Source organism: Propithecus coquereli, unplaced genomic scaffold, assembly GCF_000956105.1.
Source record: "Propithecus coquereli isolate 6110/MARCELLA unplaced genomic scaffold, Pcoq_1.0 Scaffold1013, whole genome shotgun sequence".
In the NCBI taxonomy this organism is placed as follows: Eukaryota; Metazoa; Chordata; class Mammalia; order Primates; family Indriidae; genus Propithecus; species Propithecus coquereli.
This window is the reverse complement of record NW_012134004.1, coordinates 1-16,863: the sequence shown is the minus strand read 5'-3', so window position 1 is coordinate 16,863 and position 16,863 is coordinate 1. Positions and strand designations below refer to the sequence as shown.

Below are 16,863 nucleotides of genomic sequence, written 5' to 3'. Positions count from 1 at the left end.
CAGGGAAAGGACAGCCCCCTGGTTAAGGCTCCCCTTGCCGCCCAAGCTCATGGGCAAGTTGCAATCAGCTGGGGTCCTTCTTCTGGGGGACACAAAGGAAAGAACAGTGGTGTGGGAGATCCAGGGAGGCCTGGACAGACAGCAAGCCCTTGGAGACAGCCCCAGAGTCCAAGGACTTAAGCAGGGCCCCTGAGACAATAAACTTGGCCTCCACTTTCTCTTCCCCCTGAGTGTGGTTTCCAGGAGTCCCTCCCACTGTTCACTGCAGGAAATGCTGGGGGGCTCTGGGCCCCTTCCCTCTTAGGGCTGTGGCCACCCAGCAGCCCTCTGCTTCCTGGCCTGGGCCTGGGGGGTGGGCACTCCACACACATTTGAGGCGGGACCCAATGCGCACACTCAGAGCCTCTTTTTGTCCCTAGAATTGGATCCCAAGGCGGGGTGGGACAGGGTAGTCCCCTCTGCAGGGGGGAAATTGCCCAGGGAGGCGTTTGCTGGAGGAGAGACCAGCTGGGTTCCTGGTCCTTCCTTCCCGCCCCAGTCCTGCTCAATGGCTCCCAGCAGGCGCGGGCTCCCTGCCTCTCCCGCCACGTACCGAGCGCGAGCCCGGGCGGCGCCCAAGGGCAGGATCCAGCGCTGCCCGCTGCCGACCACCTTGCTCCTGCTGCTCGCCTACCTGGCTTACCTGGCGCTGGGCACCGGCGTGTTCTGGGCCCTGGAGGGCCGCGCGGCGCAGGACTCCAGCCGCAGCTTCCAGCGCGACAAGTGGGAGCTGTTGCGGAACTTCACGTGTCTGGACGGCCCGGCGCTGGACTCGCTGATCCGGGTCAGGGGCGAGCGGGGCTGGCCCGGCGCGGCGGGAGGGGGAACGTGGGAGCACCGGCCAGGACGAGAGGGCCGTGAACCGCCGGGAGCGCACAGGCGGCACGACGGGGCGGGTGTTTCTGCGCGGCCCCGGAGGGAGCGGCGGCGGCACCCCACGGAGAGGACCCGGCTCCGGCGACAGCGCGGCGCCGTGTTCCGAGTCCTCCTTTAGGGGCGAGAGGGCAGGACCGGCCCCGTCGGGAGACAGATTCGGGGCGCAAACGTCCGATGTGGGGACGAGGACGACAGGGGCGCGCCTCCCTGGGCCGGAAGCCCGCGGGGCCGACCAGGTGGAGCGAGAACGAGGAAGGGGAGCGTCCGGTCTGCTGGCGGGAGGCGGCGGGTCGCACCCGGGCGCAGCGCTGTGTTGGGGTCGGGCGGAAGGCGGAGAATGGAAGGGCACACCTGGCCCTCCCAGGGCGCGAACCCGGGCGCGAATACGCGAACTGGGGCGAGGACGGCAGGGGCGCTGGCCCAGGGCTAAGGACCAGCGCGGCCCAGGGCGCGACCACTGTAGGAGCCCGGGGGAGGGCGCGCCTGTCCTGGAGGGCGGCGGACGGGCCGGGGCGCGCTGCCTGGGGCCTCGCAGCGGAGAGGGGCTCGCGGTGCGCAGACCCGGGTGCGAGCGGGGCGCGCCCGGCCGCTCTTTGGCCGAGCCCGCCTTGCTCCAAGTCTCCGGACGCCCAGGGCTGGGTGCGCCGCCCCAGCCGCGGGGGCCGGGAAGGGCTTAAGGCGCGGGTGGAGAGCAGGCAGAGGTCTCCCAGGGCCGACCCCTCAGAGGGTGGGGACTCGGCGGGTGGAGCAGGCAGCGCAGGGTTCTTGGCGCGGGGCATCCCGAATGGAGGGACGGAGGTCTCTTCCGACCCAGGAGATGCCAGACTGGCAGCTGCTCGATTTGGCGGATGCATTAACGTCCCAGGCCCTGGCTCGGCGCCCGCACCCCTTCCCCAAGAGCCCAGAACCCCGGCCTAGACGGCTGCGCGCCAGCCCTGAATCTCTGCCTTGCAGTCCAGGTGCCCCAGGCCCTCCAGCCCAAAGCCAGTGCCCAGAAGGTAGCGGGGAAATGTCAGGGTGGGAAGGGACAGAGAGCGGAGAGAAGATGGTGTTCTGAACACACCCTGGAACTAGGCCGATTGGCAGGGTCTGGAGCTAGGCGGGGCATGAGCCATCTCCACTGGGAATGTAAAGTGATTCCTCCACCCGCTACCTGCAAACTTCTGCAAATATTAGTACATCGGATTGGCCCTGCTGCTGAGGCTGTCTGACACTGGCGCCTGGGCCCGGGATGATGACTATGCTGATGATGTTAATAACAGTCAATGCTTCCGTGCAGCACGGTGCTGAGTGCCTTAGGCATACTAACTCGGTCCATGCTCACCTCCCTCACAGGTAGGCACTCTTATTATCATCCCCTTTTTAGAGGTGAAGAAACTGAGGCTCAGACAGGTTAGATAGGAATACGTGGCTACACAGCCCCAAGCTGGGGCCATGAGCCACCATGAGTACTGCTTCTGGGTGGACCTGTGCCCCGCCAGGCTCTCCTCTCCGTAGGCTTCCCTCTAACCCCCTCCCACTCCATCCCCTCTCACCCCCTTCCTCAACCCTCCTGTGGCTTCAGCCATCCCCAGGAATGAGGAGGTGGTGCCCAGCCCAGATCTTCCTCTGAGTACCAGACATGTTCGTGCAACTTCTCAAATTCCTCAAGGCCAAGAGCAAGCAGTCCTCCTCCTCCCAGCCCTGCTCCTTCACCTGTTCCAAGTCTCTGACGTTTGTTCCACGTCCACACGCCCTCTCAATCCCCTGGGATGCCTCCCTCGAGGCCCATATGCTGCCCGTACCAAATGGGGCCAGAGGCTTCTGAATATCTCCTCTCTGTTCCTCCGAAACACTCCGTGCCAGCATTCAGGTCAGGCCCTCTCTGTCACTCATCCCTGCAAGAGTCTACCCCTTCTGATCTGCCAAACTTCCATACTGCCAGCTGCCACAGGGCAGACAAACCTGACCCTGCCTCCCCTCTGCTCAGTGACCTTAGATGAAGCCTGCCGCTCCAGCCCTGCCACAGCAGAGCCAAGCGCAGCTTGGCCCCGACCACCTGTCAGTCTCCCGGGTCTAGGAGTCCACACTCCTCACCTCTGAGCCTCTGCTGCTGCTGTCCCACCTACCTAGATGTGCTTCCACCAGAAGCAATCCTATCTGGCCCTCAGGGAAGATCCCATGAAACATCACCTCCTCCATGAAGCCTCTGCTCCTACCCCCATGAGAATGAACACCTTTCTTCCCCGTATTCCTACAACATGACGATGATAGCAACCGCTAACATTTACCATGTGCTGGCTACTGCCCTAAGTCTTTACACACAATACCTCATTTAACCCTCACAACAAGTCTATGAAGTAGGTATTATTAGCATTCCCATTTTGTAGGTAAGGAAGCTGAGGCATAGGGAAGTTGAGTAACTTGCCCAGGACTGTGCAGCTGTACTGTCTCCTTAACGCCCAAAATGGCACTGAGCGCATCATATTAGAGTTAATTAAGTTTATCTCTGTACCACTGAGGGCTTAGGTCGTGTCTCTGTTATCTTCGTGTCCCCTAAAAGCAGCACGTGTCATGCCTGGCCTAGTGCTTGTTGCAGGAATGGAAGTGTGCAGGGCAGAAAAGCAATGGTTGGTCTACCGGCTGGTGAGCTATCAGACCCCATCCTGACCTGGGCTCTGGGGTAAAGAGAGGGCAAGGAGCTGCCCCTGGAATGCATGGTTGGAAGGGTAGGACCTCCTTGTGCTGGCCAAACTGGGATGGAAGATAACTGTGAGGACTGTGCATGAGTGTGTGTGTGTGTGTGTTGGGGTGCAGGGACACGGTCACCCCACAGGGCCTGGTGGTCACTGCAGCCTCTCCCCCAGGACATCGTCGAAGCGTACAAAAACGGGGCCAGCCTCCTCAGCAACACCACCAGCATGGGGCGCTGGGAGCTCGTGGGCTCCTTCTTCTTTTCCGTGTCCACCATCACCACCATCGGTAAGGGCGGGCTGGGGCGAGCGGCCTCCCCCTGAGGGGCGGTGGGGCTGGTCGTCCTTTGGCGGGGTTTCCTGGGCCTCATGAATGTACGCGTCACACTGTGTGCGTCTCTGCAGCACGGACACTGCCTGGGCACAGAGTCCTGGGCCTCACCACAGACCTGCTGCGTCGGTTTCTGCGTTTTACCCTGACTCCCGGGGGGTTCGTGTGCCACGCTCAGGTTTGAGGGGCAGTGCTCTAGGGGACTCTGCCTCACATGGCCTTGCAGGGGGCAGAGGTCTCCAGGCAGCAGGGAAGATGCCTGTGGGTGCTGCAAGCATCCCGTCTCCTCAGCCCAGCCCACCCAACACCGAGCCCGGGCGGTGGCTGGGAGAGGTGAGGGGAAAGTTGGAAAGGAGGAAGGGGCAGAAATCCAAAGAGCCTCTGGACACCCTATCCTCAGCCCCGGGGAGGCGGCCACCCATGCCCCTGCCTGCAGACAAGAGCAGGCCACTCCCAGAGGCCTCTCCTCAGCTCACGTCGCCATCTTCCCCACACACAGGGACACCTGGGCTAGCCCTGCCCCGCAGAACAGCTGAGACAGAACTTGCGCCGGGGGGTGCTTGGGGGCTGCTGGAGGAGAGGGAGAAGAGCAGGCTAGATCCCTGCAGCTCTGGAACCCAGGAAACCATGGAAGGCAGGCCCCCACCCGCACCGCCCGGCCCCCTGCCCCAGCCCCTGCGTGACACCGGACTCACCAGCAGGTGGCAGGCTGACACCACCGGTGACTCGGGCTATCGCCTCCCAGCGCCTGGCCAGGCTGGGTCCTGTGGCCATGACACCGCATCCCAGCCTCTGTCCTCCCCAGGGTGGGGTGAGGCAAGAGCACCCACAGGACTTTCCATCTAGTCTTAATCAGCCGGTGCTCCTTGGGAGCGATCTCAGGCTGCACAGGAGCTGGGCAACGCTCGAGACACGCGTGCCTGGGAGGCCCCCAGACTCCACGGACCCGAGTCCGGGGAAGGACGGTTACATCCCCAGGGTCTAAAACAAGGCCCAGCACACAGTGGGCGCTCAATAAACGCTGCCATGTTAAGGAATTCCACTAAATATGCACTTGAACAGGGTGCATTGAGTTCCAGGGCGTGGTGACTTTGAAGCACAGTTACCGTGGGCCAGGCCTCCCAGATGCGTGGGGACCTTTAGTCTGTGACCCCCACACCTCCCACACCCTCTGCCCCAGGCCTGTGCCTCTGGCCCAGCGAGTTCGGAGTCTCGCAGCCTGTCTCTTTTCGTCTCTGCCGTTCCCAGCCTGGACTGTTCCCCTGCTCCTTCCTCTCCACCCAATTTCAGCCACCTCTGAGGGGGAGGAGGGCGGAGGAAGGAGGACCCTGCCCCACCACACGCACAGTACAATAGGATAGACCTGCGGCCTTCTTGTGCCAGCCACTGTGCTGGGCACTTTGACATTTTAGATCTCAATTTGTCCATATGGCAACCTCCAAGGATAGGTCTTGCTATTTTCATGTCACAGATGGGGAAACTGAGGCACCGAGATGCTGTGCAACTTCCCCAAGGCCATACAGCTGGTGAGCGGCAGAGTTGGAATTTGAAACCCAGCTAGGGGACTGCGTTGCTGTTTCCAATAGTGTCTGCCCTGGGAGGGTTTTTCAAGATGGAGTGGGAAGCCTAAGCAGCAAGGAGATAGCCATTGCGGGCTGAACAGTAGGGGAGCTCATGATTCTGTGATTCTCTCTCTCACACACACACACACACACACACACACACACATGCACACACATGCACACACACACACATGCACACACATGCACACACACACACATGCACACACATGTACAGGGAGGGAACTCAGAGGGAGCAGGAGGAGCAGGGAGACGGGGCACATCTGGGACACCACAAGGGAGGGAAGGGGTATCTGAGAGGCACAGCAGAGGGCAGCCTCTTTGGCAACCCCGTCGCCCTGGGGCCAGCACCCTGTACGGGCCGTACTTTCCAAGCGCTGAAATGAAACAGAGTCTGACAGGCACACAGATACTTCTGGGCCAGCAGGATGGGCCTGACCCAGAAAGCATTCATCATCTATAAACCGCATCCCTGGCGTGCTTATTCATTCACTCATTTGTCCATCCATTTATTCAGCAAATAAATAGAGTCACTCGTGTGGGGCAGTGTTCTAGGTGCTGAGGATGCAACAGTAACCAAAACTAGCAAGCCCTGCCCTTGGGGAGCTGGCATTCTAGGGTGAGGGGACACGCAGTAAACAGACAGATGCGAGGATAATAATCAGGGTGGGAGGGGCTTAGAGGGAAGTAAAGCCAGTTAAGAGGGTCTCGTAGTGATGGGGCTACTGTAGATGGCGTGGCCATGGGATGACTCGCTGATACAGTAATACTGAAGCAGGGACATGAGCAAAATAAGAGAGCAAGCTCTGCAGACAACTGAGGAGAGACCCTCCTGCCAGCAAGTGCAAAGGCCCTGAGGCAGGAGTGTGGCTGGTGTGTTTGGGGAACAGTGAGGAGGTCCAGGTGGCTGGAGAGAGTTGGAAACGAGGGCTGAGTGCAGAGAGAGTGCAGAGGAGCCCAGCCATGCAGGCCTTGCAGGGCGCCCAGAGCTCCTAACAAGGTACAGACGGACAGCCAGGAGACATGCTAAAGCAAGAGGTGGTGTGGAGGGGGCTGTGGCTACCCAGCGTTCAACAGGTCGGTGAGGGCTTCACTGACGTCCACTGATTTTGCTGACCTGAGGGATGACTGAGAATGATGGGGAGGAGAAAAACCCATTAATGTCAGCTGTAGCAAGCTGCAGGCCTCCGGGGGCTCCTCCCAGAGCTGGCATCTAAGTGCCACCATCCCACTGGTGAGAACTGAATGAAAGAACCCCAGGGACAGAGTATGGAACTTGGGAGGGACCCACAGCTGGAGGAGAGAGGGATGGAAATGAAGGGGTTTACCTCTCCCCAGATGCCACCAGAAAGGAGAATCCCTTCCTTTAGAGGGGGGGCACCTACAAAGGCCAGCAGGGGGAGAAGCATGGGGGCTCAAGGGGCCTCTGAGGTCCTCACACAGGAAGCCAGGTCAGTGGAGTTCCACCATTCCTCCATTCATTCAGGCGACAAACGTTTATTTAGCACTTTGTATATACTAGATGCTCGAGGGCTCACAATCCCATCTACAGCACACCTCCATTGCCTCATTTCATCCCCACAACACTCCGTAGGCGGATGCCAACATCCCCATTTTACAGACAAGAAAACAGAGGCTCAGAAAAGTCAAGCCATTTACCTAAGGTCCCACAGCCTGCAAGGGGCAGAGCTGGGATTCAAACCTGGGAAGTGCATCAGACTCCAAAGCCCACGCTCTGGACTCGTACTGCACTGGCCTCTCTCAGGACCCGGCTGTAAGGTGGCAGGGACGTGAACCACCAGTTTCAATACAGGACAGGTGAGTGTAGGGAGTGCGCGTGCACTGACCCCTTCTGAGGGAGCAGGAAGGTTAGGCGGTGCTATGGGGCGGGGCAGGAGGCATTTGTCCGTTTACTTACACATTCATTCATGCATTTCCTCAGTCACTCAACATTCATACTTGTCCTTACTCAACACACACACGCGGGGTAAGCACGTGCCAAGGGGCAGATCTCATGCCAGCTGTCGAGGACGCAAAGATGATTAAGACCCAGCCCCTGCTCTTGAGGGGCTCAGCACACTCGGAGGAGGCAGACGCGGAAACAAATCGCTGCCACCCAGTGCGGGTGCCCCCAAGCTGGGCAGAGTGCTGGGGGAGCCCTGGAGGAGGAGCCCCTCCACCGGAGAGTGGGACACTGGAAGGGTCGTTTACGGTGGGCAAGAGGAGACACACCCTCTTCACAGTGGGGGAGTCATGTTCCAAGGCGCAGAGCCACGAGAGGGCCTGGGGGCTGCATGGGGCAGGGGTGTGACTGGGGTGGGAAAGTGGGGGCACAGGTGGGGCTCAGAGAGAGGCCGGGTGAGAGTTTGGACTTTCCCCAGCAGACATGGTGCTAATGGAGGGTTGCAACCTGGGTAATGGTCTAATCAGGTTTGCATTTTAGAGAGGAGACAGCGGTAGTGACCGAGGAGGTCAGAGACAGAGGCAGAGAGACAGAATGCTCGGGCCGACAGAATCCTTTGTGAACATCTCGTGCTCCCCCAGCCCCCTGCCCCATCTTCCCCCTCGCTCGGGCCAGCCCATGCCCCGTCTCTGCCTCCCACCCCCACAGGGCTTGGGCAGGGAGCGCAGGCGTGTTAGTCTGGGTCCCCCGGGAATCAGATGTCAAGACAGAATGAGACAGACGTGCAAGAGACACATTGGGTGGGGGACTTCGAAGGATGAAGGGGCAGGAATAGATGGCAAAAGCCTCCTCGGGCTGCAGGCGGGTCTGACACCCGTGAAAGGGGAGAGGAAAGGAAGGAGGCTTGGGCAGGAAGAGCCGCAGACGGCAGTGCAGCTCTGAGGACGTCCTGGACAGGCCCTGGGAGCCCCGAGCAGAGGCTGTCTGCAAGGGGAGGTGCGCACTGGGCCGAGACAGCCGCTTTAGTGCCCCGCCGTGCTCGGCTGTGGCTGGGAGCAGCCCGCAGACAGCGTGGCCTCAGCGTGGACGGCGCAGTGGAGCCCCAGGGTGCAGCAGCTGGAGGCTGTCCCCTCCCTGTCCCTGTCCCGCATCCCTCTGCCCACCCAGAGAGGCAGGAAACAAAGAGAGGAAAGATGAGACCCTCACACTCGGCGGGTTCAAGCTCATGCGGGCCACGTGGCCTCCCAGAGCTTCTCCCTCCGACCTGGAAACTGGCCCATCATCCGGATGTGGGAGGGCGGCTGTGAGGACGCATCGAGGGCAGGAAGGCACGGCACCTCTGCTCGGCGCCTGGCACAGGAAAGCACGGGCGTGGCGAGGACCAGGTGCCCATCCGAGTGGGTTAGAAGGGGACCCCAGGGCTTGGCCGGGGGTAGGGGGTGTGGGGCGAGTGGGCAGGGCCGTCTGGACAGGCCCCTGCGTGGCCCCTCTCCCCGCAGGCTACGGCAACCTGAGCCCCCACACGATGGCCGCCCGACTCTTCTGCATCTTCTTTGCCCTCGTGGGGATCCCGCTCAGTCTCGTGGTGCTCAACCGCCTGGGCCACCTCATGCAGCAGGGAGTGCACCGCTGCGCCCGCAGGCTGGGGGGCGCTGGGCGGGTGAGGGCTGCCGGAGCCAGGGGTGGGCTCCTCCGAGAGTGAGGGCTGCGTGGGAAGCCGGGTTACTGGTGGGGATGGGAGGGATTGGGGCGTCCCTGGCCAGGGTGGGGTCCTGGGTAATAAAGGGGCATCCGCGGTGGAGACCGCGTGGGGCCTGGGAGACAGGAAAGACACGGGCAGAGAGGGCACAGGCTCTTGGCCAGAAACCTGCAGAACACAAACCGGGTGAAGGGGCCCTGGGCAGCCCCCTTCTTACTGGGGCAAGCGCTAGCTGCCCCCAGCACGACTCCCCAGGCTGCCTGCTCCCTCGGCCCCCAGGTGCTGGCAGAGGCCGCGGGAGCGGGGCTGGGCTGGGCTGGGGCGTGGCTGAGGCACTGCGCTGCTGTGGGCACCCGCAGGACCCCAGCAAGGTGCGGTGGCTGGTGGGCTCCGGCGCCCTCCTCTCGGGCCTCCTGCTCTTCCTGCTGCTGCCGCCCCTGCTCTTCTCCCACATGGAGGGCTGGAGCTACATCGAGGGCTTCTACTACTCCTTCATCACCCTCAGCACCGTGGGCTTCGGCGACTACGTGATCGGTGAGGCCCCCAGCGGGCGGGCTGGCGGGAGGGGCCATCCGGAGATTCAGCTGCCTCCACCTCCCACTCCCTGTTCCCGTGGTGCAGAGACACAGCCCTGCCCGCCTGTGCTGTGTGATGGGCTGAGGTCGCTCCTGACATCGTGACCTGCCCTGAGAGGTCCTCACGTGGCCACAGGCCACCCTATCGTGCGGAGAGCGCTCCAGATAAGGGGAGTCCCTGACCGCCTCCCCTGTCCGTCCTCGCCCCAGGTCTCCCTTCCCCACTTCACTCCCCCACTCCGGGGAGTGCCAGCCCATCCCACAGCTCCTGGGCTGGAGGTCACAGCCCTCGGGGTCAAGCGGCACAGTCCGGAAGGCTCATGAAACCCCAGCCTCCCCAGAGCCCCGTTGGAAAAGGATTGGCAGCCAAATTCTGCGTGCCAGCAGGGCCAGCAAGACAGGGCCTCGTGGTCCAGAGGACCCAAGGCGGGGTTTAGTCAGCGGTCACTGCCCCGCTTGGGCAAGACAAGTGCCCCAGAAGCCACTAACCTTGCATGATAAAGCTGAGGCGGATGCCCAGCAGGTGGCAGTGGAGGGACATCCCGTGCAGCGTCAAGGGTGGCTGAGCCAGCCCAGCTTCATCATCCCCCTCTTCTCCCACCCTGGCCTCAGGGGGCTTTGTACCCTCCCTCTGACCCCGTGGCCCTAAAGTGGGGAGGAGGCCTTGCTCCTCCTCACGCCTTCAACGACGGACCCCCTCCTGCAACACTGAAAGGAAGTTTTACCCAAGAAACTGCTAACTCAGCAGATTGTCACCCTCATTTTACTGACGAGGACGCTGAAGCTCAGAGAAGCCAAGCCATCTGCCCAAGATTGCACAGCTCTGAGATATGAATTCTGATCTATTTGACTCCAAAATTCATACCCTTTCCAGACGGCCTAAAATGTCCCTCTTCTGGGTCTCAGTGTCCTGGTCTGTAAAATGAGGTGATTGCTAAGACCCTTCAGTGCCTTCTGGCCTCTGTGTGCAAGGAACCCTTCCTGAACCTCTCCTTCCCCAGGAAAGGGGGCCTGGTGCTAGGGGCCTCGTGCTACCCGCTTCCTGAGCTCCCTAATCTTGGGAGGAGGGCTCTTGTTCTGGAAGGAACTCCTTCTACCTGGGGCGTGTTCTTTACTCTCAGAGTAGAGAGAGGTGTCTGAGAAAGCTGAGCCCTGCTGCTCCAAGAGCCACATATGCCCCCCGCACAGCTCAGAGAATGATTTTTGGATCTGTCTTCTCTTCTCTGTTCTGTCATCTCACTTGTCCAGGCAAGGCTGTTGCATACAGTTGCACGGGTTGGGCACTGCACGACCCTATAGGTTTGCCATTCACACAGAGCATAATGAAGATGGCACCCATGGAGTTGCAGAGCCCTCTCTCCTTGACCCCCCTCAGCTCCCATGACTTTTAAAAATTATAAAGGCTATCATGTCACCTGCCGAGCTCTTCTGAAAAGCTTCATTGTTTTCCCATAGTTTCAGGATGGAGTTCAAAATCCATAACTAGGCCCCGAGGGCCCTGCCTCCCTCTCCAATCTGAGCTCTCTCCCTTCCACGCTGCGTTCCAGCCACCGTAAATATCAGAAATACCGTTCTGGCGGCTGTAGCGGCTTCAGCCCAGGGCCGCGTGGTCTGACGGGTCCTGCAGGAGCCTCCCTGGGAGGCTGGTCTGGGGAAGCCGAGGTGCGGTCGGTGGGAATCTCCATGAGGATGTCCTGAGGCCTGGCAGTCCCCGCGACAGAGCAGGGCAGGGCAGGCAGAGGGAGGAGGGGCAGCCCTCTCTAGACGCGGGCACTGGAAATGGGAGGAAAGGCCTCAGCCATCATCAGGGAAGAGGTGGTGACATCGCACAGCCAGTCTCCAAGGAGGGCTGATCAGGGTCCCTGCCACCTGTGAGCCCCCGACTGGGAGCAGCAGGGTGGGAACAGGCCTCCAGAGCCCCTGCCAGCACACCCTGACTGGGGGGACCTGGCCCACCGCAAGGGCCCTTTAAGGCCAGAGGGGCTGCCCATGCGGACCACGCCTGCCCGGCCCCCTTCACCACCTCTCCAGAGGTTTGCTGCCCACGCTGCGTCCCTCTGCGGCCATCGCAGTGCCTCACGGCAAGTGACGACACTGAGAGCCTCGCTGCTTCATCTGCAAGGGCTCTTTCTTATACAGATGGGGAAACTGAGGCCCAGAGAAGGGAAGGGAGTTGAACAAGGTCATGAGTGGGCAAGTCAGGGCAAGTCTAGGATAAAGCCCCAAGCCAGGGCTCCTCACACCACCATGTTCCAGAATCTTCCACCCCTGGTCCTGAAATCTCTGAGCTTTCCTTGTCCTCCAGCAACAGGGTCAGCTCCTTTCTTCAGTGGGAAAGCCGAGGCCCCCACCTGGTCCCTGGGCGTGGGCAGGCACAGGGCGCTGTCGTCACAGCCACTCCTCTGTCCGAAGGCCGTGGCCAGCAACGCGGCGCCGGCTCTCAGCCGCCTGCTCCTCCCGGGCCCACAGCCCTCGCTCCCTCCAATTGCATTTGCGGCTCAGTCCGCCTTGCCAGCTGCCGGGTCTCCTGCCACTTGTGATTTCAGCTAAAAAATGAAATAAAGGGGGCTCCCCTCCGTGACCAGGAGCAAGCCCAGCCGGCGGGTGGCAGGGCCAGGGAGCTGGCTCGCCACTGATCTGGTTTGCGGCCGCCAGCGGAATTGTGGCCCCGTAACCCAATCGGCCTGATCCAATCCCAGCTCCCGCCACAGCAGCACTCAGCAATGGGCTGCAGCCTCACCCCCAGCGGGGGTCCAAGAGAGGGGCCGTCCTGTGGGGCCTGGACAGAGAGGCTGTCTGGGGGCCAGCGGGACAGGGCGAGCAGCAGACAGGCGGGGCAGGGCGCTGAGGCACAGGTGGAGGAAACGGGAGGGCAGATCTCCACCCTCTGAATGACCCCAGTCTGACGAGGGAGGCAAGACAGACCCCCAGGGAGGGAAGTAAGTTACAGACAGAGCGTGCCATGGCAAGTGTTATCCAAGACACAGCGACCCCGTCTGCCCTTCCCAGCCATTGTTACCCAGTACGGACTGCACCGCGCTGCGGGATTTGATGGGAGTAAAACAACCAACCGACCACGGGTCTGGGCGCTGTCAGCCCTGGCACCGTAGCTGCATCAGCCCGTGTGGTCCCCCGGCAGTCGCGGGAGGAGGGCCCTTACCGTCTCCACCTGACAGCTGAGGGAGTCACCTGCGGGACGAGGGGAGGTAACCGGGCCAACAGGAATTGGAAGTGAACAGCATTCAGAGCTGAGGGGACAGCAATCACAAAGGGCCTGTGGCAGGAAGGATGACAGATATGCACGGGGAAAGAGCGGCAGGGCAGTCAGAGGGAGAGGCGTGCTGCAGAGGTAAGGCTTTGGAACTTCATCCTAAAAACCCCGGGAGCAATTATGTTCCCCTGCAGGAATTTCACAGGAGAGGGGTGTTCAGACAGATAGCAATCACGTGCTCCTGAGAACTGAGGCAGGACTCGTACCCCAGCGGTTTCACCCGTTCTTCCTAAACCCCCTGGCTCCAGCACGCTGCCTCCTGGCAGACGTGAGAAAACCAAACACAGAGACAGACAAATGATAGAGCAGGCGTCAGAGTCTCCTGGAGGCGTGTTCGAGCACGGACTGCTGGGCCCGCCCCAGAGTCTCTGAGTCAGAGGTCTGCAGTGGGGACCCCATCATGTGCATCTCTGACAAGCTCTTGGATGACGCTGATGCTGCTGGTCCAGGGACCACACTTTGAGAACCACTGGGACAGCGCATAAACAGAATCCCTCAGAAAGACAAAGAGGAAATACAGCTTCCAAGCCCAAGCACCAATCCAGGGAGGCTTCCTGGACTCCTAGGGAGGTGACCGTGAGACTCGGAATCAGATCAGTGTGTGTTTCCCATGTTCTGTCCCGCTGGCCCCTCAGCTTGCTCATGTGACTCAGCCATGCTGCCGCTTCTGTTTGGGGAATGTGGTCCTGACTTTGCCAGGCCTCCATCCTCTGACCTCGGCTCTTCCCCAGGGATGAACCCCTCTCGGTGGTACCCGCTGTGGTACAAGAACACGGTGTCCCTGTGGATTCTCTTTGGGATGGCGTGGCTGGCCTTGATCATCAAACTGATCCTCTCCCTGCTGGAGATGCCAGGAGGAGCGTGTTCCTGCTATCGCCACAGCTCCAAGGAGGACTTCAAGTCCCGAAGCTGGCAGCAAGGCCCAGATGGGGAGCCGGAGTCCCACTCCCCACAGCAAGGCTGCTGTCTAGAGGGGTCTATCGGAATCATACAGCATCTAGAACCCTCTGCTCAGGTTGCACACTGTGGCAAGGACAGCTAGTTTACTCCAGTATTTGCTCGATCTTCCGCCTCAGTAACAAGACCTCTCATCTTAAGCTTGGCACATGACTACCCAGACTAAAGACTACATTTTCTCCTGCCTTGAGGCTAGGTGCAGCTATATGATTAAATTCTGCCCAGTAAGATATACAGAGAAGTATCCTGTGTGACATGGAATGTGACTTTCAGATGGGGCAAGCCATTCCCCTTTTTCCCACTTCCCTACTCTAGCTGGCTGCAATGCTGATATGGTGGCTGGAGCTCTGGCAGCCGTATTGTGCCATGAAGTAGGGGCCATGTTTGCAACTAGTGGCATAATAAGTAGAAAGAGCCTAGATCCCTGATGACTGCAGAGCCATCATAACAAACCTGGACTGAATACCAGCAGATTTCACTTATGTGAGAGAGAAATAAACATCTCATTTAAGACACTATCATTTGGATTTTTCTGTCGCTTATAACCAAACTTAATTCTGATTGACATACACACCCAGAGACAAAGAGAGCTTCTGAGACTGGAGCCTACAGAAGGAAACCACCCCTTCCCCAAGTGAGTTTGTCCAGTGAGAATGGATTGAGGACTGGACTGCTGGCCCCCCATACCTTCAGAGACCCTCCAGATAAACTCACTCAAGATTTACTGATAACGCTCGGGACTGCTACAACCAGCAGGTGGCTGGTCCCAGTTCAGCTGCTGACCCCTTGCTCATTCACACCACAGAAAAGCCTAGGACAGGCCAGTGGGCTCCTCCTGCCTCGCCCTGCCCCCCCGCGTTTGAAGGCTCCAGCCAGTTTGCAGAGCCAGGTGGGTTTGAGGAGGCCACTTCTGTTTGCAGAGAGTCTCACCTTGAGCGTTTCTGTCTCTCACTCAGGGCTGCTACTAAGGCAGCACATAACGTATCGGTCCCAACCACACACACCTACACACCCAGGTCCTACAGCCCAGCCGGGAGCCCCAGGCTGTACCAGCCAGCACCCGAGGGTCACCTGGGGCAGCTGGGTTCTTGCTCTCAGTGGGCTCCCGTGACTCTCTTCCCTCCATCCTAGGGGTGGCATCACAGGGACGCAGGGAGCTCCATGTGGCCCTTCCCTGAGGACAAACCCGTCAGCCTTGGAGCCCTCCTGGAACTGGCTCAGGGGCAGCCTTTTGGCCAGTGAAGCTGCGAGGCTGCTACACCATCCGGCTTGCACCATCCGGCCTAAGTGGACCAAGGCCAAACCCAGGAGCAACACCAGGGAGTAAACACAGGGTCCACGCTCACTTCCCGAGGCCCCCAGCCTGGGCAGAGGGAAACGGAGGTGAGGAGATTGCTAGAAGCCTGGATGTGGCATCCTGTGTACTTACCACACTCCAGAAAGAGGACTCAGCAATTCAAAACTGGGAGCAAGGGACAGGCCAGCGTGCTGGGTTGGCCACTGTGATCCCAACTCTATCTCGCCCCAGGCCCCTTCTCCTCATGCCTGGCCCCCTGGACTCAGCGTGTCCCTCCCCGTCAAGCCCTTCACCTCTCCGTGCCCACCCCTCCCTACCCTCATGCTAGGAAATGCTTGCCCCAGAGGGCACCAACCTGGGGTGCCGGGAGCCCAGAGGAAGGCTTCTGATTGGCCAGTTCCTCCCAGAGGTCTGCTCCACAGCCAATGAGGAGAGTCGCTGGAACTCTGAAGTCCAAATCCAGAGCATGGGGTGGGGCTGTGGGTGAATGGGGTGGGGGTGGGGTCAAGAGAAGCCAGGCTGGGGGCCACCTGGAAGTTCTGGATCTGAGAAAGGCACAAGAACAGAGTGTCAGACCTCAGCTGGGAGACCACAGGCCAGCATGGACAGTGAGGCTTGCACGTGAGCGAGAGCGAGGGAAGGCAGGAGTGAGGATGACGCGACAGGGGAAGGCGGAGAAAGCCGTCTCGGGGTCTCTGGGTAAGGACCCTAATCATTCGTTACTCCCCCCAACCTCAGCCCGGCCACCAACGGCCTTGAGGAGGGAACGGGCGTCCTCAGAGTGCGGCCCTGGAGGGTGCTGTGTTTGGAGCCAGCCCACCGGTGTTGAAATCCTGGTCGCACCGCTGGCCAGCCCTGTGACCCTGGGCAAATCTTGGATCAGTTTTCTCCTCTGTGAAGCGGAGACAAGAGGAGCTCAGATCTCCCAGGAGGCAACGAGTGACCGCACTGAGAACTGAGAATGGCTGCATCGGCCCAAGGAAGCGCCAAGCGCGTTCCAGCGGTCAGCGTTCCACAGCCTGGCCCAGCGGACAGGGACGGGACGCAGAGGCTCCGCAGGGGTGGGTACGTGGCAGCCAGCACCTCCGCTGACCCCTCCCGGGGCCCGCCAGCCGGCTGGGCTGAGCAAGCGGTGACGCAGGACTGAGCCCTGCCCTTGGGGGGCTCCCAGGCTGACACCATCGCACTGATGGCCAGGATGAGGGGACTGGACACGCGTGACTCAGGGAACCTCGAGACAGAGACAGGAAGAGCAGGCCGAGCATGCAAATGCAGGGCCAAGGGACGGTCCGCGGCCACCATGCAGGGCAGGCAGCCCTCTGACACTGGTGGCTGCCTCTGCCCGCCCTCCCGACGGCTGCCCTGCTGTGGCTCCAGGGTGGCTGAGGCCAGATGAGATTCAGCCTCACGGGGGTTCCCGGTGTGACAGCAGTACCTTTTATCGTTGTCGTCACTCTTATTAGTTATTGTTATTTCTTAACGGTTATTGGGTGCTTATTACATGCCAGACACTGTTCGAAACTCCTCACTTGTGCTCAGTCACTACGGCTCCCATCCACTCTGCAAGAAGAGAACTACTATTTTCATGCCGTTTATGATGGGGAAAATGAGATCTTCAGTGAATGCTAAGAGCAAAGGCAGCCACCCCGTTCCTGCGGGTCAC

At 60.4% G+C, this 16,863-nt stretch overlaps 1 protein-coding gene across 1 annotated transcript; it reads left to right on the top strand.

Annotated features, from left to right (window-relative positions):
* Positions 1-421: 421 nt before the first annotated feature.
* On the top strand, positions 422-14,337 carry LOC105810016 (potassium channel subfamily K member 17-like). The gene is made up of 5 exons (XM_012643928.1): positions 422-823; positions 3,762-3,876; positions 8,901-9,061; positions 9,460-9,634; positions 13,678-14,337. The coding sequence occupies exons 1-5, from the start codon at positions 548-550 to the stop codon at positions 13,986-13,988; spliced, it is 1,038 nt and encodes a 345-aa protein (XP_012499382.1). The 5' UTR covers positions 422-547; the 3' UTR covers positions 13,989-14,337.
* The last annotated feature ends 2,526 nt before the right edge of the window (positions 14,338-16,863 follow it).